General features: G+C 42.7%; 7 protein-coding genes across 7 annotated transcripts; 6 read left to right on the plus strand and 1 right to left on the minus strand.

Moving 5' to 3' along the window:
• Positions 1-919: 919 nt before the first annotated feature.
• Positions 920-2,833, plus strand: LOC148333138 (claudin-4-like). Its single transcript, XM_088300414.1, has 2 exons — positions 920-1,160; positions 2,168-2,833. The coding sequence occupies exons 1-2, from the start codon at positions 966-968 to the stop codon at positions 2,609-2,611; spliced, it is 639 nt and encodes a 212-aa protein (XP_088156540.1). The 5' UTR covers positions 920-965; the 3' UTR covers positions 2,612-2,833.
• A 1,186-nt stretch (positions 2,834-4,019) lies between these two features.
• Positions 4,020-5,434, plus strand: cldnf (claudin f). Its single transcript, XM_088300417.1, has one exon. It carries the CDS (start codon positions 4,226-4,228, stop codon positions 4,967-4,969), a length of 744 nt encoding a protein of 247 aa, XP_088156543.1. The 5' UTR covers positions 4,020-4,225; the 3' UTR covers positions 4,970-5,434.
• Positions 5,435-6,977: 1,543 nt separating this feature from the next.
• LOC148333140 (claudin-4-like) lies at positions 6,978-8,350 on the plus strand. The gene has a single exon (XM_088301297.1). It carries the CDS (start codon positions 7,057-7,059, stop codon positions 7,687-7,689), a length of 633 nt encoding a protein of 210 aa, XP_088157423.1. The 5' UTR covers positions 6,978-7,056; the 3' UTR covers positions 7,690-8,350.
• A 3,072-nt stretch (positions 8,351-11,422) lies between these two features.
• Positions 11,423-12,474, plus strand: LOC148333141 (claudin-4-like). The gene has a single exon (XM_088301296.1). The coding sequence runs from the start codon at positions 11,458-11,460 to the stop codon at positions 12,124-12,126; it is 669 nt and encodes a 222-aa protein (XP_088157422.1). The 5' UTR covers positions 11,423-11,457; the 3' UTR covers positions 12,127-12,474.
• An 824-nt stretch (positions 12,475-13,298) lies between these two features.
• Positions 13,299-14,685, plus strand: LOC148333142 (claudin-4-like). Its single transcript, XM_088300210.1, has one exon. The coding sequence runs from the start codon at positions 13,302-13,304 to the stop codon at positions 13,935-13,937; it is 636 nt and encodes a 211-aa protein (XP_088156336.1). The 5' UTR covers positions 13,299-13,301; the 3' UTR covers positions 13,938-14,685.
• Positions 14,686-14,843: 158 nt separating this feature from the next.
• LOC148333143 (claudin-4) lies at positions 14,844-19,227 on the plus strand. Its single transcript, XM_088300209.1, has 2 exons — positions 14,844-15,741; positions 16,641-19,227. The coding sequence occupies exon 1, from the start codon at positions 15,002-15,004 to the stop codon at positions 15,677-15,679; it is 678 nt and encodes a 225-aa protein (XP_088156335.1). The 5' UTR covers positions 14,844-15,001; the 3' UTR covers positions 15,680-15,741; positions 16,641-19,227.
• Positions 18,212-19,829, minus strand: sbds (SBDS ribosome maturation factor). Its single transcript, XM_088300208.1, has 5 exons — positions 19,390-19,829; positions 19,072-19,201; positions 18,747-18,947; positions 18,479-18,643; positions 18,212-18,406 (listed from the first exon to the last, which is right to left on the minus strand). The coding sequence occupies exons 1-5, from the start codon at positions 19,515-19,517 to the stop codon at positions 18,281-18,283; spliced, it is 750 nt and encodes a 249-aa protein (XP_088156334.1). The 5' UTR covers positions 19,518-19,829; the 3' UTR covers positions 18,212-18,280.
• Positions 19,830-19,888: the final 59 nt, after the last annotated feature.

The raw sequence follows: 19,888 nt of genomic DNA on the forward strand, positions 1-19,888 counted from the left end.
GATGTCAACACTGCTAGATGTGATCAAATCCTACCTAAACCTTACCTTAATATTCTTAAAATCTATAAAATGTTCCCTAAAAGTTATAATGCTCCCAAAAAAAATTACCGTAATAATCTCAATTAGCACCATATCCGCTAAAGGAAACCTAAATACGCTTGAGTTTTTGAAATATTCCCTAAAAGCTACCTAAATACTCATACATAGTCCTAGATACTATAAAATCTACTGAAATACTCCTTAAAAATTACCTAAATATGCTTGACACCTCTCCCTTCAGTTGGATAAAAGTAATCCTTAGCCGCCATCTTCTGGCATCTTTAGACATTACATTGCAGCGTACCGCCGCTATTTGCACTAAGGACACTATACTAAAAAGGTTTGTAATCGTTTTGAGATGCCACTTAATCTGCCAAATATTAGTTGCCTTTTTTAATTTATTTTTTATTTTATTTATTTTTTTTTTTACACTAATCCCTTCCAATATAAGACGAGGAAAATTTGGCCACATTTTGCTGATGTTATTTTTATTTTTTTAACCTCAGTTGAAAAATTAAATACTGTTTATTGGCGCTTTTTATATTTAAAAAGACAATAATGACATTTAAACTACACAGCCCCCCAAAAAAGGCAGATATTTGCAGGTTTTACTCTGTTCAAAGTAAAGTGAAGGACTTAGTATTGTAAAAGATTCAAATGTGTGCCAACATTTCAAGGCATATTTAACCCTTAGTTGGCAAACAAGAATGGGGAACCTTTTGACCTTGAAGTGTTTGTGGCTGGGTCAGCACCACTGAAGGTGACTACACCCGTGTTTTCGTGTAAACGCACCACAACCAATCAGAGGCCAGGACTGCATTCTCCCACGCCTTCCTGTCACCGTTGCCGCTTCTCCCACAACAAACTATAAAATCAGAAGCTCACATCGTGCCGCTCGTCTCTCTGACTGGGCGTTCGCCAACAAGATGGTGTCTCAGGGCGTTCAGATGATCGGCATTTCCGTGGCGGCGGTGGGCTGGTTGCTGGTCATCGTGGTGTGCGCCTTGCCCATGTGGAAGGTGACGGCCTTCGTGGGAGCCAACATCATTACGGCGCAGACCGTCTGGCAGGGCCTGTGGATGAACTGCGTGGTGCAGAGCACGGGCCAGATGCAGTGCAAGGTTGATGGAAGATTTCTACAATCATAGATTGTGACGGAAGTGAATCTCGCTCATAGTGTTAGCCTAGTAGTGTAATTGCTTATTTTTATTTTTTTTTATTTTATGTCTGTAGATTTTCAGTCGCCCGCAGAGGTTAAATCAAGTCGACTGGATTCTTTGCTATCATTTTTTTTCTATAAACATTCAAATATGACTCGGCAACTATTAGGCTAACGAATAGGCGCTTGTTGATATGGGCAAGTTTTTTTTTTTTTTCGTTTTTTTTTTATAAGCAGTTTTTTTATGGTTGGTTCCTGTCCGCTAAAATTAGAATGACCAGGACTTTTTCTTGAAGTAGGACAAAATGGTAGTGAGCGAGCACAGAAAATGCGTCGTGACTTGCCAACAGCTAGCTTAATAGCGTAGCAGCCTTTACCTTGACATGGATGCCAGAGAATCGAGAGACGTAAAGAAACACATTTTTAAGTAGCCGCATTGGAATATTGTATGATTCAGACAATCATGCTAGTAGGCTAACAAAATGTATGACTTATAATTATGACTTATAAGTGAAGCCAAAGTGGTGCGTTGAGATACGAGCGACCCAACTTGTGAATTTTCAGGGTAAAAGACGGTTGTCGTTCAGCCGATTTGTTGCTTTGACTTGAGCGTAACTTGAGATACGAGCACCGTTTGATGGCAGTGAACTCCACTGAACTCTCTTCTCAAGTTACACTTTTGCCACCTTTAAACAAAATAGGGGCTTCAAGTTGTTTATTCGCCACTCCCATTTGAAGTTTACTGTCCAACTCAACATAAAACAGAGAATTACTCATTTTGTATTTTAGACAAACTCATAACTTCTGTTATATTCATGCTCCTCGCAAATATAAGGAACCGTATATAATCATCCGTCAATTTTCTGTATTACGTTTTTTCCAACGTCATTGAGCCAGGGCCATAATCGTATCTTGCATAAGAAAAGGCTCCTCTGGATTTTATTCAAGTCATTTGAACTCTCACAAAAGGTCTACGACTCCATGCTGGCGCTGGCACGGGACCTGCAGGCCGCTCGGGCCATGATCATCATCTCCATCCTCACCGGGATTTTCGGAGTGATGCTGTCCATCGTGGGCGGCAAGTGCACCAACTGCATGGAGGAGGAGGCCTCCAAGGCCAGGGCGTGCATCCTGGCCGGGGTCCTGTTCCTCGTATCCGGCCTCCTGTGCCTCATTCCCGTGTCGTGGTCGGCCCACGCCATTGTCACCAACTTCTACAACCCTCTGGTTATCGAGGCGCAGCGTTACGAGCTCGGGGCGGCCTTGTACGTGGGCTGGGCGGCCGCCGTGCTGCTGCTGATTGGCGGGGGGCTGCTGTGCTGGAACTGCCCCCCCGAAGGCCATCAGAACCCTCGCTATGTCCCCAAATTCACGCCTGTGAAGTCAATGTCTACTTCAAGGGAATACGTGTGAAACATTGTTGATGGGACTTTTTTTTTTGCTCTTTTTGCAATGCCCTTAAAGCCACAAGATGGAACCAAAGCTCTAAGTAAGATTCGCCCTTCAGAAGGACCTTGGCTTATGAACTTAATTCATTGACCACGATTTATTCATATTTATTCAATATATTACTCGCTATGTCGCAGGATTTTGTTTTTGTTTTTTAAATAAAAATGAAACTATTCAGAAAAGAAATTGTCTATCGAAATATTTTTCAGAAAAAAAATACAAATTTTCTTTACCATAAGCATTTCTCATAAGGAAATGTTATTTATTCATGTGAAAATTCTAATATTTTTTCTATTCTAAAAAATATATATGACTTAAAATTATTTAATATTTCTTCTATATATACTATTGTAAAATTAAGAAAACTATATATATATATTTTTATTTTTTATTTTTTTTTTGCTACACCCCCCAACCCCATGAAAATATCTAATTTAAATCGATGAAAATGACAATTTTGTCGGGTATGTAGTCTATTGACACTTATTTTCTTTCAAAATATATTTTATATTATATATATTAAAAATTACCACACCACTGATCGGATGAGTCGACTGACGTGTCACACCGGAAGTGATGTCATACGGCTGGGAGTGTGGTATGTTTTTGAGTTGACAATTAAACTTCCTGTTGACTGCTGCCGATGTTTATCATCAGGGCTGAGAACGTGAGAAACACTTTTTTTGGTTTCTGATTTTGTTGACTGTCTGTTAGCACGCGATTGGAAAATGTTTCACAGGAAGTGTTACCGGCTTTACCTAAAGGTCACGTCCATACAAACACGGGTGCGAGAAAATGAAACCAAACGTGTGTGCGTGTGCTTGCGTGGGGGCGTGTGTGTGTGTGTGTGTGTGTGTGTGTACTATACCTACTTATGAAAAGACCTCACAATGAGATGAGACTTGAGAAGGAAAGGGGGTTGGAGCACAAGACATGGGGGAAATAAAATGCAATTGTGGCCACACTAGAGATACGATGTGCACACACACACAAAAAAAATACAAATAATTCCAATATCGTCCCGGACAGTCAGGCTAGGAAACACTAGCAAAGGTGCACTACATCTGTTTACCCAGATGTCTAAATTGCTTAAGGAAAATGGGAATTATATTAAAGCCACAAATTAGGCTTATGTGCACACTTCATGTGTATTTTGTGGCCATGATTAAATAAAAAAGTCATGTCTGGGGCAAGATGTGTTCCATTTGTTTATATGTTTATATTATATCTAAAAAAAAAAAAAAAATTGCCCCCCCAAAAAAATAGGCCCACTACACTTTCTACTGCTGTTTTAAATGATCCTATTTTGTGGGAAGATTTGAACTTAAATTACACTACCGAGCTGAAATCTTTGACATCACAGTTGGAAACACCCGTGGTGCGCATACGAAAGCACGTTTTCCTCACACCGCTGCTCCTGTAACTGGGAGAGGAGATTCCGGTTTGGCGAGAAGAACTCACCTGACGACTGCAAGTGAGGAACTGCCCCCCACCCAGTCGTCGAGAGAGCGAGAGAGAAAGAGAGAGGCAGCTGCTGGCTTCCGATCGTCGATCAGTCCAGTACGCAGCTTCTTGGCCATGGGGAAGATCGGCAAGGAGACGGCGGGTCAGATCATCAGCTTCATCGGGCTGGTGGGGGTGGCGGTGACCACGGGCATCCCCATGTGGAGGGTCACCTCCTTCATCGGCGCCAACATCGTGACGGGCCAAATCGTGTGGGACGGGCTGTGGATGAACTGCGTGATGCAGAGCACGGGCCAGATGCAGTGCAAGCTCAACGAGTCGGTGATGAGGCTGACCCCGGACCTGCAGGCGGCCCGGGCGCTGGTCATCATCTCGCTGGTCTTCGGATTCATCGGCTTCATGATCACCTTCATCGGCGCCAAGTGCACCAGCTGCCTGAAGAAGGAAGCCTCCATGGCCAAGGTGGTGATCATCGGCGGCTGCCTGATCATCGTGGCCGGCGTGTTGGTCCTCATCCCGGTCACATGGTCGGCTACCATCACCATCACCGACTTCCAGAACCCTTTGACCATCAACACGCAGCGGAGGGAGATCGGGGCGTCCATCTACATCGGCTGGGGATCCGCCGCCATCCTGCTGGTGGGCGGCATCATCCTCACCACCTCGTGCCCGCCGCAGAGGCCCATTTACGGTAACCCCGGCTACCAGGCGCCGTACGGGTCCGCGTACGGCAACGGGTCCGTGTACGCCCCAGTTTACGCGCCGCCCTCCAGCCAGCCTTACACGCCCAGTGGCTCGTATTATCCCACCAAGCCGTACGCGGCACCCACCGGATATTCGCCGCGGCAGTACATTTAAACATTTTTCTCATCCTGCTTACAAGATCAAAACTGCCAAAACACACCCTGAAGATGTGTTCTGCTGAAAAATGACTGGACAGGAATAATTATGAGAATGAGTTCAAAGAAGTGGAAATTTTCTGGATATTTGGAAATTCACCTATTTGCAGATTGTTGGCGGGAAACTATTCTCCGTTACTCATGAAAACTCTCACTCATTTGTGGTATTTTTTTTCCCTGATTCCCCCTCTTATTTGCATTTTTTTCTTGCAGGGGAAAAAAATCTTCAAAATGTAATTTTCCTCATGGCAAAAAAAAAAATCAACTTGTAACTCAAAATACTTTAAGGCACGTAAGTCAAGTTACCACTGATGGTTTATGAGATCCGATTGTTTTATGCTAAAATATAACGGTGGATCCTTGCGGCTCAGCATGTGTGGATTCAACTATTGACTGATTTAAAAATATTTGTGGGGGGGGGGGGGGTGCAGTTCTGACTCGATCCTTGTTTTCCATCGAAAATGTTTCGTCATATTTTATGGCCATTTTTAATTTCTAATGAAGCATTTTCAACTTTGAAAATTTCTGGAATTTTTTTTTAACCCAATTTGTGAGTTTGTTCATACCTATGGACAACTAAATTTAGTCTTCGAACCTAAAGTATGTCTTCGAATTGCACTGGAGATTACCGTTGTTGTGCATGTAATTATTGAAAAAAAAAAATTTTGTACTTGTGATCCGTTGATTTTTGTGTAAATAACTTTGAATGTGTAATAAAAATATTTGAGTGAACACCAGACCTCTTTTGTGGCGTCGGTTAGCAAGTGCATACTCCGATCCCAAAAAACAAAACAGGAGCTCGTGCTGTTTCAAAAGTGTAAACAAAGACATTTGACTCGAGGCAATTTCTTGGCGGAATTTGCCTTCATTTGATATTTTATGAAAATTAAATAAACGTGAAAAAAATGTGTTATAAACCCCAAATACAATTTCAGCACAATATTGCACATGATGGCAATTATTGATTTCATTGATAATTTTGCATTATGCTGTATAATTGTTCATTGTGCACATATTTCCTTCTATATTTCCTTCTCTTTTTGTTAGTGATTTAATGTCTGAATGAAATGTGAATATATGTAGCTAGCTACAGGAAGTGAAGTTTTCTTTTTTTTTTAAATCAAAGAAAAAACAGAGACCTGTATTAAGTCACATTTGGAATATCACATCACAGGTTTTTAGCATTTACACATTACGGAAGTTTCTACACGTTCATCAAACACTTTACTGTTGTGAATTTCTCGGTATGGTTCTGCCATGTAAATTCATATCATAAATAAAAAAGAAATGAAATGAAACTGGGAAAAAAATAATGAAGAAAATTATTTTTTTTAAAAAGGTGTAATGCTTATTTGTTAGCCTCGTGGCTTAATTGAGTGGTTTTTAACTTAATATTACAATATTAATACAAGAAAAAAAAAACAAAATGCTACTGATTTTATTTTAATTTTTTTGGTATTTTTTTTTTATTTTGCAAAGTCATTCAAATCTGACAACTAGTAAGACAAACTATTTTGGCACCCCCGCATAAGGAATAAAAAACATTCACATGTGACTTGAGCAACGATGCTACTAGGCTAATGGAATTTTTTTTGCACCCCCATAAACAGAATTAAAAAAAAAAAAAAAGTTAATTAAAAGCTAAAACTCGTTTGCAGTGTCCACTCCCACAACAAGCCCATCAATCTCCCTCCAGATAGTGCCGCATCCCGAAGGTGAAAACCGGAAGTGGGTGACGAGCAGCTAATCGGGTGTCAGAGCGTCGTTTGAATCAAGAATGCTGCCTCATTTACAAAAAGTCATGGAGGAACTGGTGCTAATCTCGTCGAAACTCTCCTCTGCCCTCTCTGAGGAATCTGGTCAGGCAGGTTCATGTTTCCGGGCCCACCGGTTTCAGTTCAAACTTGGGCTCCCAGACTCCGCCCACTTAGGGTTCGTCAACCTTAAAACCAAGTCAAACCCTTCAGGCTGGTTATTCTTCGTCTTAAGCGACTTGCTCAGTTCTCACGTCGTGCTCCTTTGAAACCCAAACGCAAAGACGTCATCATGGTGTCGCTGGGCCGCCAAATGCTGGGCTTCATCCTGGCCATCATCGGCTTCTTGGGGACCATCATCGTGTGCGCCCTTCCCATGTGGAAGGTGACCGCCTTCATCGGCGCCAACATCGTGACGGCGCAAGTCATCTGGGAGGGTTTGTGGATGAACTGCGTCATGCAGAGCACGGGCCAGATGCAGTGCAAGATCTACGACTCCCTGCTGGCCCTCCCCCAGGACCTCCAAGCCGCCCGGGCCCTGGTGGTCATCGCGATCATCATCGCCGGCTTCGGGATCATCCTGGGGATTGCCGGGGGGAAGTGTACCAACTTCGTGGAGGACAAGACAGCCAAAGCTAAAGTGGCGGTGGCGGCAGGCGTGGTTTTCATCTGCGCCGGGGTCCTGGTACTCATCCCCGTGTGCTGGTCGGCCAACACCATCATCCGGGATTTCTACAACCCGATCCTGACCAACGCGCAGAGGAGAGAGTTGGGCGCTGCCCTCTACATCGGCTGGGGTACGGCGGCGCTGCTCATCCTGGGCGGGGCTCTCCTGTGCAGCTCGTGCCCACCCAAGGACGGACCCGAGTACCCGGTCAAGTACTCGGGCGCAAGATCCACAGCCACCAGTCGGGCCTACGTGTGAGGACCGACCCGGGCCCGGAAAAGACTTTCAAGTACAATCAAACCTCGATTCACGGACAACCCCGTTTGTGGACACGTCGATTTTCCAGCAAATCTGGCTCGGGTTTGCGAACTCTGCTTCCGTCACAGCATCCACACGGAACAATCAGTTTTTCTTTTTGCTTTTTTTTGTTTTTTCGCTCTAAAATAGCTCCTCAGTTGGACTCCCAAAAGTCTCAACTAAACATGAGATTGGTGTTTGTGAAGTCTTTACAATGAAGTGTTGGCTTTTATTTTTGTAATTGTTCTTAACTGAACCCACAAAAAAAAAGACAAATGTAATTTGTGTCTGGCCCTGGAATGGATCCATTTTTTTCCCCTTTGGTTTCGCAACAAATCGAGTTTGGGAACTAAGGTGGAGTTTCCACCGAAATCAACTTTGACGAAATTTGGGCAAAAATTGTCCATTTTAGTGGAGGCGAGACAAAGGACAAAGGACTGAGCTCAAATATTTAGTCATCTTGTAAAAAAAAAAAAAAACAACTGCCATGGGAAGCTATTTGTACAGCTACATATTATCTTGTGAATGTGTTTTGTTTATAAAATATTCTTCTTTTATGATTTTTTTTTTTTTTTTTTTACCAATTTTATCGATATTTAATAAATCATTTACTCACATTTGACATCGTTGTTTACGTGCTTTTTCCACCACACCGGAATCAGAGTGAGCATCATCTTTCATGGCCATGTATGTTGAAAATCGTCTTTAATAACATTGCCAAATTAAAAAGAAATAAATAAAATAAAAAATATATATTCTTATATAGGGGATACAGTCCTCGCAAATGTACAGAGTATGATTAAGCAATATAAAATGTGTAATAATGCAGTAATAGTGATAACGTCACTTGTGCATGACACAATTTATTCAAGTCGTTATATTACCAAATGCATTTTTATAAACTGCCAGTGCTTTGTCAGTTTGTATTGAAGTAGGTCATCAAGGTGTAGGTCCAGAAGATCCGGAATGTAAATTGTTCTTCCAGCAGATGTTCAACCAGTTGAGCCGGTTGCACCATGCCGAAATTACTCTTGAAACTGCTGCAGCAAACACAACTCGATCAGGGGTCACCGACCTTTTTGAAGCTGAGAGCTATTAAATGCTTTGATAAACGGCACACTCCTGAAATCATAATTAAAAATTTTTCATATTTTTAATTGGATGTTATTGAAATGTTTTACTCACTTTTTTGATGTCCTTCTGTTTTCGCATTTATGAAAATAATTTTCCAACATTTCACGTCTTGCGGGCTATTATTTTTCCCCGTTCTAAAAATTCACAGTTTTTCCACAATGGCATAAAAAAAAAAATAATAATAATAATAATAATAATTCCCAAATAAACATTCAACAGAGGAGATTCCATTTCGGTCCCTTTTGAAATTCAAAATGTACAACTTGCTCAGTTCACATTGGGAATGATTTTCAACCTCAGAAAATTCCCACGTACCAAAAATTACACATTTATTTCACATCTTTCAAAAACACTACATATAATCCTTTATCACTTTATATATATTTTTCACCCTTTTTCATTCGACAGTTTCCAATGTATAGTTTTTTTTTTGTTGTTTTTTTTTTACCCAATATCATTCTGTGCAATACATACGTGCACCAAGAGGGTCACAACTCCTCAGTAAGCTGCAGCAATATTAGTTATTTGCCGTTAATAAAGAATCTCTGTGTATTTTATTTTCTGCCTACATGTGTTGCTGCACTGTTTGTGTTCAAAAAAACCTCAGACCAACATGTTTTCAGTTTTGTGGGAGGTATTTATTTCCTGCTTGATTATAGTTCCACCAACCCTATATTTTCAAAACCCAATTGTACAGCCTTGTTATCTTATTGTTAATTGTTGCCCATGAAGAATGACGCTAACATAGAAACGCACAGTTCAGTCTTGGTGGAGACTTTGGTTTCAGTCAAATGACTTCTTCCGTGTCAGGTTGACAACATTCATCCACAAAGGTTCCAGTATGAATCACTCTTTCAGCTGTTTCACTTGACCCGACTGTCATTGCAGCATCACATAGTTTTAATACGTGAACACACCCCGGCCTGACAGTTGCATTTTTCTTGTGGCATTCATGTAAATGCCTCACTCAAGTCACGTTGTTGTAATTGCGTTTACTCTCAGCTGAATGCAAAAGTAACACTTCCTGCATGCGTACATGTCCTCATTTAGTGGTTATCAAACCTTTCAGTCTTGCGTAAATATTTTTTTAATGAGAAAATAAAATTCAAATCCATTTTGTAAGCCTAATTTTTCAAACCAACTCATAAATTTTAATTCGCATTTACACATTTATATTTTTATTTAAAAAAAAATAGCTCACTAATGAATGAATATATGATGAAAATATTTGACACTTCGATGAGTGGAGACTAAGTTGGTCAACACAAGTAATCTTAACTGCTCAAAAAATTCTCCATCTGGTCATTTCATTAGGTACGCTAAATTGTCTTCATTGATTAAAAGAAATACATAAATGAGATTTGTTAAAGTCTGAAAATGGTCTTTGATGATTTTGGAAACGGCTGCTTTGTGGGATATTACAAATTGTGTTCGATGCTTCTGAAATGCAAGTGTGCTGTTTCGGTGACGACTCCAAATTGTTGTCCTTGTACACTTTAGCTTTATTAAAAGCTTGAGATTGTTCTTGATTTGAGTTTGTAAATATGCACAGTGGAGGCCTCTAAGTTGTCAGTTTATGGAAACACAAATATTACCAATATTCAATCAGACTTGAGCCTCTAAATGTTCACATTAGTATTATTTTTATTAATTTTACTGAAGAGTCAAAATCTTTGCGAAAACATTGACGATCATAAACTGTTGGTACGAAAGAGTCTTTTGGGTTTATTGGTGAAAGTACGTATACTTGATCAATTGTTAGGTTCATCGATGTCTCTGAATTATCGGCAAAATTCACGAAATCCAATAGGTTAAAATTAGGTCCGATGTGCACCAAAAATATTTGTCGTGTTTATTACAAATTCTAGATCAGTTATTCACGAGGTGCAGTATGAGCTCCCTCTAGTGGTACCCATAAGAATTACTGGCATAAGTACGGTTCAGTTGTATTTAACTCAGTACGGCATTTAATCTTAAGGAACTGTTTGCGTGAAAATTCTTCTCAGTGACGTGTGACTTGTTAATTTTACGAGGTGTGAATGGGGAGCAGGTGTGTTTAATTTTTTCTTACTCTCTCACTCAAACTGGAAGTTGAATATGGCTTCTCATGGCATAGAAATCTCTAAAGAGCTGAAAAAAAAAAAAATGTCCTCGGCCCTCGGGCGTAAGAAAATTTGGTATCACAAAGTATTGACACTTTGAGCATGTTGAGTTATTTAGAGAGGTTAGTAAATTTACACTGGAGCATTATTTTTCCAGTGATGTGCCATGAAAATATTTAATAAAATATTTGCAAACATGCGAGGGGTATACTCACTGTAGAGAGACTTTCCGATGGCGTACACGAATGTTGACTTTGAGCCTTTGGTGTGATTATCGAGCGGACTGCGTAACCCAATCCTCTGTGCAGAGGAACAATAACACCCATGACAACCAGCAAAGAATCTTGAACGGCAGGTCTTCTTTTGTGAAGGCCTCTCATGCGTCCTCGACTTTCCCGCCTCCCATTATGTGTCTGCGTCGCATTCTGGCAGCCGATCGCCTTCCGATATCATTTTCTCACCGAGCTCTCTGAGTCGCCATCTCACCGCCGTCATGCCCTCCATGGGCATGCAGATGGCCGGCTGCGCCCTGGGCCTCCTGGGCTGGATCGGGGTGCTGATCACATGCGGCTCCCCCATGTGGCGCGTCACCGCCTTTATCGGCAGCAGCATCGTCACATCGCAGGTCATGTGGGAAGGATTGTGGATGAGCTGCGTGGTCCAGAGCACGGGCCAGATGCAGTGCAAGGTCTACGACTCCATGCTGGCCCTGAGCCAGGACCTCCAGGCCGCCCGAGCCCTGGTGGTGGTCTCCATCGTCGTCGGGCTCGCCGGTGTCCTGGTGGCCTTTGCCAGCGGCAAGTGTACCAGCTTCATCCCGGAAAAAAGGGCCAAAGCGAGGGCGTCGGTGGCCAGCGGGGTTCTTCTGATGATCAGCGGGTTCCTCTGCATCATCCCGGTGTCCTGGACCGCCAGTATCATCATCAGGAACTTCTACAACCCGACCGTGGTGGATGCCCAGAAGAGGGAGCTGGGGGCTTCTCTCTACATCGGATGGGGGGCGGGGGGGCTTTTGCTGCTGGGAGGGGCCCTCCTATGTGCCAGCTGCCCCCCCAAGAGGGACGAGGCGCCATCCGTGCACTACGTGAGGGACAGGTCCATGGGAGCGTACAGCAAAGCCGACTCGATGGGCTCGTACACGCCGACTAAAACATACATTTGAGTGGAGTCAAGTAAAAGCTTCGAAAAGGAAAAAGACGGTTGCTGTTTGACAGGATATATTTTTTTTATATATTACATTATTGTATGTACTATGTAACTCGCCATATTCATATTTTTGGAACAGCAGTCGTGATTTTATTTATTGTATTTTATTTGCATTTGAAATTGGCATTGAAAGGCGCTACTTCCGATTTAAGCCATGCGCTTTTATTTTGAATGCAAACTTCCTGTTCAGTACAGTTTGCACTTAAGGTAACTTGAAGAGTACGGCCAAGAGTTCATGACTTTAGTTCGTTTAACTTCTGCGACTTATTGTTCCGGGTGTCAGACACTGAATGGGGACATTTCTTCTGCCAATGTAGGCTTCTATTCAGTATTTCATGAAGTTATCCACATTTGTTCGTGTTTCTCATCACAATAAATGAGCTCTTTTGTTTCTCTTGCCTGTTGTTTGTTGACTTCAACTCCAGGAGAACCGGTTTGTTGGCCTCCTCCGACCGGCAGGGATCGGGCACTCCTTCCGCTTTGGGAACAAACTAGAGTAGCGATTTGGAAACTGGGGTCATGCAGAATAATTTGTTGTAAATAATGATGCATCATTTAAAACATAGCACGTGGATGTTGTTTACAAATAAATTAGACCTGTAATTCTTAGTGTGGTTTGAGGACTCCCTCTAGTGGTATGCAGCTCACTGAATTTAGTTCAGTTGTATTTAACTTTTAAGTACAGCATAGCAAGTGTGTTTATATAATTCCAAATGTTTTGGATTGGAATTAGGTGAGCTCACGGCATCATGTGAGGTGAACACCGAAATTGGTGAATTGATTCATTGAATTGATTTGGTGAACTAATCCACTTAGCTGACATGTTTGCCGATGCTTGTTTTGTGTGATTTGATTGGGTGGGATGCTCAGGTCACGTGACTTGATTTGCGTCATTTTAGAACTTGAGACTTGCGAGGCAAAAACTTGAAAACTAAAACAATCAACTTGATTTACTAATATGCTGCGTGAGTGATTGAAGAACTTGATTCAAACTACTTGAACTTTTTGTGGACTTGCTTAAATTTTCCACAGTATCGTAGGACTTGCTTACAACCCAAAAATTAAGACTTGAGACTGTACTTATGACTTGCCCAACTGATATTTCTTCCCACCTCTGATTTTAGGTGCAACATGGCCCTGCAGGAGCTTGGCATCGTCCTGGCCATGCTGGGCCTGGCCGGTACCATGCTGATCTGCGCCCTGCCGATGTGGAAAGTGACGGCCTTCATTGGGACGCGCCTGGTGGTCATGCAGGTGTTCTGGGAGGGTCTGTGGATGACGTGCGTGAACGAGTACACGGGGCAGATGCAGTGCAAGCTCTATGATGCCCTGTTGGATCTCTCTCCAGCGCTGCAGGCGGCTCGCGGCCTGGTCTGCATCAGCCTGGTCCTAGGGTGCCTCGGCTTCCTGGTTTTCCTCCTGGGTGCCCGTTGCACCAAATGCCTGAGCCACCCGCGCATCAAGACGCGGGTGGTGCTGGGTTCGGGCCTCGTCTTCAGCCTGGCGGGCCTCGCCGCGGCGGTGGCCGTGTCCTGGACGGCTAATGACGTCATCAGGGATTTCCATAACCCACGCGTGCCGGATGAACTCAAGCGGGAGCTCGGGGCGGCCATTTATATCGGCTTTGTCGCATCGGGATTGCTGCTTTGCGGGGGGAGCATTTTGTGTGCGAGTAGGCCCCCACCCAGGGCCGCGATACGTTCTGGTGGGTACACCCCGGCCAGGACACCCACGAACAACAGCTACGCCTTCAAGAACTATGTCTAGAAAAGAAATGGCGACCCTTGAGTGGGGACTTAACCGACTTAATTAACCTTTTAATACAATCGCGACCACGTTGCAATTCCAGCAGTGGCGGGCCGTGGATTTCACATGATCTGATTGGCTATCGTAACTATCAACATTCACATAGAACAGACGCCCGCACGATTGTTTCTGAAGGCCTCGGAAGGAATAGCGCTTGCTACTGGTATTATAAAATCTGCCTGGCAACACGAGCTAGCTGAATTCTGATTGGATAAAAACTCTAACCTAAAAAATTAACACTCGGATATAATATGACATCAATGTGAAGAATTTGATCATGATTTCTTGATTATGTTCGGCCAGCAGAGAAGGCCTTGACCGCCCACCACTGTATTATAGGACGTATCAGTTAAACCAAAACTCAAGTGTGCCACATCCAACAAAACCAGAAATTTTAAGAAAAATATGTAATACTCACCAGAGTTGCTAATTGTCAAATATATGCTCGTTGAACTTGGCAGTAACCAATCACGGGCAGTGAAAATGTTGATGTCATTGAGGGCCTGGTTTGAAATCTCAATGGCTCTATAAATATTCTCATGACAACAAACAGAGGCTGAATTCTGATTGGACAAAAAAAAAATCATCAACAGATGCTACGAAATGAATTAAATCGATTGTTGGGAATCAATTTATTAGAATTTCATTTGTGAATGTTTAGGAATCAAAACTTAGTGTGGAAAAAGTTCTGATATGATGTATCTTGGGCTTGTTTTTTTTTTTTTGTCACAAAAATCCAGCTTATGAACACGGGGTGTGTAGACTTTTTACAAGCCCTGCCCTAGTGCAAAAAAACACAACGTTGCCTTTAAATCAGCTTCTCAGAGAGTAGAAAAGCCCACAGAGGCGCTTTTGTCCTGCCTGCTGACGACTCAGACTGGGAGAGTCGGATTGTTTTGATACGATGTCAGAACAAACAGAAAATTCCTCTCGAGCTACGCCTTCCTCTGCCGTCTCATGCCGTTCAACCGGTTTCCCGTAACAAACACGGCCTGACAGCGGTTGGGACGCCCCCCCAAGTCGAAATGCGCCGGCATCTGGAGCTGGCGGGACTGGGTCTGGCCCTCTCTGGGTGGCTCTGCACCATCTTGACTCGCTGCATGGCCTTGTGGACGGTGAGCGGCACCGTGGACAACTCCACGGCCACACTACCGGCCTACTGGGATGGGGTGTGGCTGGAATGGGATCACTGGGACCTGGCCCACAACGGGCAGCTACATTGCTCCTTCTACAGGTCGCTCATGTCTCTCTCGGGGAGTTTCCGAACGTGGAGGGCCTTAATCATGGCGGCGGTGGGCGCAGGTGCTTTTGCCACCGTGGTGGGAGTGGCCGGAGCGGGGTGGTTTCCCCGGCGGGGGCAGGTTAAAGTGTTCTCCGGAGCCACGTACATTTTATCCGGGACCTTCATTCTGGTTCCTACCGCCTGGACCTGCCACCACACCAGCCAGCCGCTGGAGGGAGCCGTGCACCTGAGGAGAGACTGGGGACCGGCGTTGTATTTGGGTTGGGTCGCCTTTGCGCTGATGATATCCGGGGGGACCCTTCTCACCATGTTGTGTCCCACCGCACCCGAGCGACCGGTCCCGGCCGCTGAGGGTCTGAGGCCGCATCATCCCGAGGAGGAGCCGACGCACCCGCTCAACAGAATCAACAGGGCCACCTTCACGCACAGCCAGTACCAACGTGGGTCGGTGCCAATCTAATGTGGGGGATGCGAGAAACCCATCCGTCTGTTTGTGGCAGAGCTGGAGGTCATTTGCCACGGGTGAGTTGAATTTGATCGGTCGCCAGCCAATCAAAGTGCATCTGTTTCTATGTGATAGGTTTTCAGATCTCAAATCATCTTTCCGTATTGAAATCAATGGAAATGTCATTAATGCGTTCCAGGGACATAAAAATTCAAGAAATATGTTTGCATTGTTTCTTTGTGAAACAATGGCACTCTTATAATACTGCACCTCATAAAAACATGTAATGACAGAAATGGAATGTAAAGAAATTAAAGTTTTTCACACCTGGTAGCGGTATACTACAGTAACATGGATGACCTGTGGACAGTCACAACTCCTCAAAAAGCTGCTGTAGTTTTCTTCACTTTATGAATTGTTTTATCAGTTCACATGTTTTGCTGCACCGTTTGTGCTCAAATATCCATTGCTTTCAGGGTTAAAACACTGACATAGATGTTATTTTTCGCCCGTCTATGGCGTTTCAGCAATGTTTGGTAGCATTAAGCTAAACCGACGGTTCTTAAATACACAATGTGTAATTCTTAGTCTTCTGTTCAGGATCAAAGCAAAAAAATTAATTATCGGACAATCGATGGCTTGCATCTTGAAAAACTAAGTTGGGTTATTCGGTAGTTTTCCCCCCTCCCGCATAATTTGAATTAAAATTGATTAAAGAAAAATTTTGATAGTATTCCTTTGCGCTTGTTCTCATTCTTTAGTGCCAAGAACTGGAACGCTATCGCATAGCATCATATTGAGGGGGGAAAAAAAACAGAAGACTCGTTCATTTTCTAGGGTGAGCTGCTTATCTTTGCCACCCGAGTTATTATATTTTCCAACTGAATATTTTGAGATGCAGACTTATTTCACAGTGCAAAGAATTCAATTTGGCCTTGAGTGAACCTAACGCGTGTATTTTTGCAATCCCACGCAGGGGGGCCCAAGCTGAGATTCGAACGCCGACGTGTCGACTATGAGGCAGCGATCCGACCACGAGTCCGCCGTGCAGCCCCCACCAACCATCAAATCCATCGGCCCTTTTCCGATACTGACAGGGTGCCAAGTGGGCTGGTTCTTATCCCCTTTTTTCAACCCCATGAGGAAAATTTAGAGCAAATGAAGCTCCACCCTACAAACATGTAAAAAATAAAATAAAATAACACAATTCTGGGTCAGACAGAGATCAATTTCTACCTGGCTCAATTTGATCCATTTTTTTTTTTTTTTTTTTTTTAACGACAAATTAATCAATTTTTTTTGGGGAGCAAATGCATGCAAGCATAGGAGGAACATACAAACTCTGAGCCAAGATTCAAACGCCGAACTTCGAGAGAACTGCACTGTGGGTATTACAATTTAAGTCAATAATTTACATCCTCATTAATTGTATGAACACTGAAGAACATTAAAGATGTGAATGTTTTTATTTTCTTTTTTGAGGGACCAGTAGTATATTACTGTAACGTGTACAGAATATGCTATTTAAAAAAAAAAGTTATGCTCTCAAAACTGCTGTGTCAAAACTAACCCAAACTGAGTGAAAAAGGGGCAAGAAAATATTTTTAGTTATTAGACCGAGGATGATTTGACCCAACGCATTGGAAAAGATTCTGATCCAATAAGAGGTAAAAACTTTGCCTACTGCTAGTTCACGCTTGCAAGAAATGAGATTGCAAGTGGGTTAGAAAAAAAACTGCATTTTTTTTTTTTTTTTACGCATTACTGCAGATTTATTGACCGGAATGTGGGCATACATTTGTTTTTCTCTCAAGCTTACATTCCTTAACGAACATTCAAGCTACTTTCCCCACCATTGTTGTGTTTGTTGCCAACCCTTGAGACCACACCAGCATCTTTTATGTACACATGTTCAGGTGAACAAGTTTTGAGGAACCAAAACCAAACAGAATTTAATTCAAGAGACTGCAAATCGTTGTGATGAAATTGTGAGCATTGTGACAGTCGACGTAACTTTTTTTTGCTTGAACTTGAGAGAAAAGGAGTGATGTTATCAAAGATGTCCTCATGCATTAGCATGAGTTAATACGTCTTCTTGCAACACTAATTTTCCTCATTAAATTACCTCTTGATATATCATAAAGTTAACTTTGTTACATTTAAAAAATATTTCGCATTTAAAAAAAAAAAATCACATTTATCCTGGCAATTTTACTGTCATGAAACAAATTACTTAATTCCAAACATTATAACTTTGAACTGTGAAGAATTAAAATTGGGCTCATCTTACTGAAATAACATTGGTGTATATGTCCTCAATAGGTAATTAAGTAGCATTTAGAGTTAAGTTCTAATATAAATGGTGAATAAAGAATTTCCGATTCCTAACCTGAAGACATGTCAAACTACTTTTCACCTGTTCTTAATTGAAAAGAAAGTGATTTTAAATATGTATTTGCATTTTACATTTGTCTGCAAAAAAATAAAAAAGAGCTGCAACGCAGATTCCCAAAAGAGTATACTTGTAGCATATAGGGGGAAACTTACTGAGAGGATGAGTTTTTATTTAAACTGAAATTAGTGCGTAGCATCTTATTAAAGTGTTGAAGTGATTCCCTAGAGCTTCTCGTCGCCCTCCTCCACATCTTTCAGACTGATGACCTCGACGGAGCCTCTGCCTTTGGTCTCACAGCGGATCAGCTCGCCAAGTTCCCTGTAGCAGCCGGGATCGACCAGACAGATCTGGAGAGGGAAAAAAAACAAAAGTTAATTTTGGCCTTTGAGGGAAGGGGGTGGAGGTGACTGGCAACCTACAATTTCCAGGTTCTCCTCAAAATCTTCGCTCTCGACGACTTGCAGGAGCGGTTTGAGCTTCTCCTTCAGCCGCTTGGCCTCTTTGCCCGGCAGCAGAAGTCGCAGCCTCATGTGGGCCCGCTGGATCTGCATGGTCTCCTTCAGCTGCCGGATCACCTCCAGAGCCTGCACGCAGTCACACAGATACAACAGCCCTCTTATAATAATGTCACATTAAGTGTCAAGCTTGTAAGATTCTGAACTGTGCCACAAAGGTTGATGCCGTCACCTGCTGCTTGGTGCTCTTGTTGGCCTTCACTGAATAGTGGATGTCCTTCATGCCCCGCTCAATCAGGCTGACCGTGTACGGCCTCTTGGTGTCGGGGTTGACACACTTGTCTGCCACAATAGTGGCAATATCCCTGAACATGGTCTCCAGTTGACTCTGCCGCTCCTTGTCAGATACTTGGAGCTCTCCTTTGGCCAGGATCTGTCCGGACGCAACAAAGAGGAGAGCTGTCAGGGTGATGTGTGGGTTTTTTTTTTTTTTAAATGTCAGTGGCGTTATTTATAGATCGTAAACATTACTATTAAACTGGAGATTGTTACTGGACCTGTTTGCATATTTCGGTCAGGTCGTCTGTGCCGAACGCTTTGCACAAGTCATCCTTTTTGGCCACCTGCCCTTTGGAAACATTGACGAAAACAGAGTTTGTCTGCAAAACCTCATCCAGATCTTTCTCTCTGCAGAAATAAACACACAAGTGACACTTCGTGTGCTGGTCGTTTGGAATTGTGCGTTGTCTTATTGATTGGCATTCAACAATAACATTTTGAATACATATGACAATGGATTAAGACAACAAAAAATGACAAAGACATAGATGACATAAGCGAGACTGTTTCAAATCAACATTTGACGTTATACTTACGCTCCAGAGCGCCAGCTGAGAACTTTATTTTTATAACAGGCGATTTCGAACCGCTTGCCACCTTTCTTCATCCGCACCACCGCCACATTCGTCAGTCGGATTTGGTTGGTCGGTGTAAATATAGACATCTTCAGGTCTACCTAGTAGCCTCGTTGAGAATAAAAACGTATTGTCAAAATGCTTGCCTCTGGTATGCACCTTTCCATGCGTTACGAGCACTACAGTCCGTTAAGAACCAGCAATCACGAAGATAAGTTCCGCTTCAATTGATCGTAAACGTTTTAGTTGAAGTCATAAAAAAATCTAAACCGACAAAAATCCACAAAATATTTTCCTGGTGTAAAATTATATAGACATTCTGTGTGATTAGAGCATACAACAAGGTAAACGAAAGGCAACTTTCCAGTTACTGTTTAGGTAGAAACCGTGGAGAAACAGTAATGGCGAACGACTATTCCGTTTACGATGACGTGATTTTGTTTAAACAAACGTCGCGAAT

The sequence above is a fragment of the Idiotropiscis lumnitzeri genome, chromosome 7 (genome assembly GCF_059441095.1).
Source record: "Idiotropiscis lumnitzeri isolate Australia: NSW breed Sydney's pygmy pipehorse chromosome 7, RoL_Ilum_1.0, whole genome shotgun sequence".
Taxonomy (NCBI): domain Eukaryota; kingdom Metazoa; phylum Chordata; class Actinopteri; order Syngnathiformes; family Syngnathidae; genus Idiotropiscis; species Idiotropiscis lumnitzeri.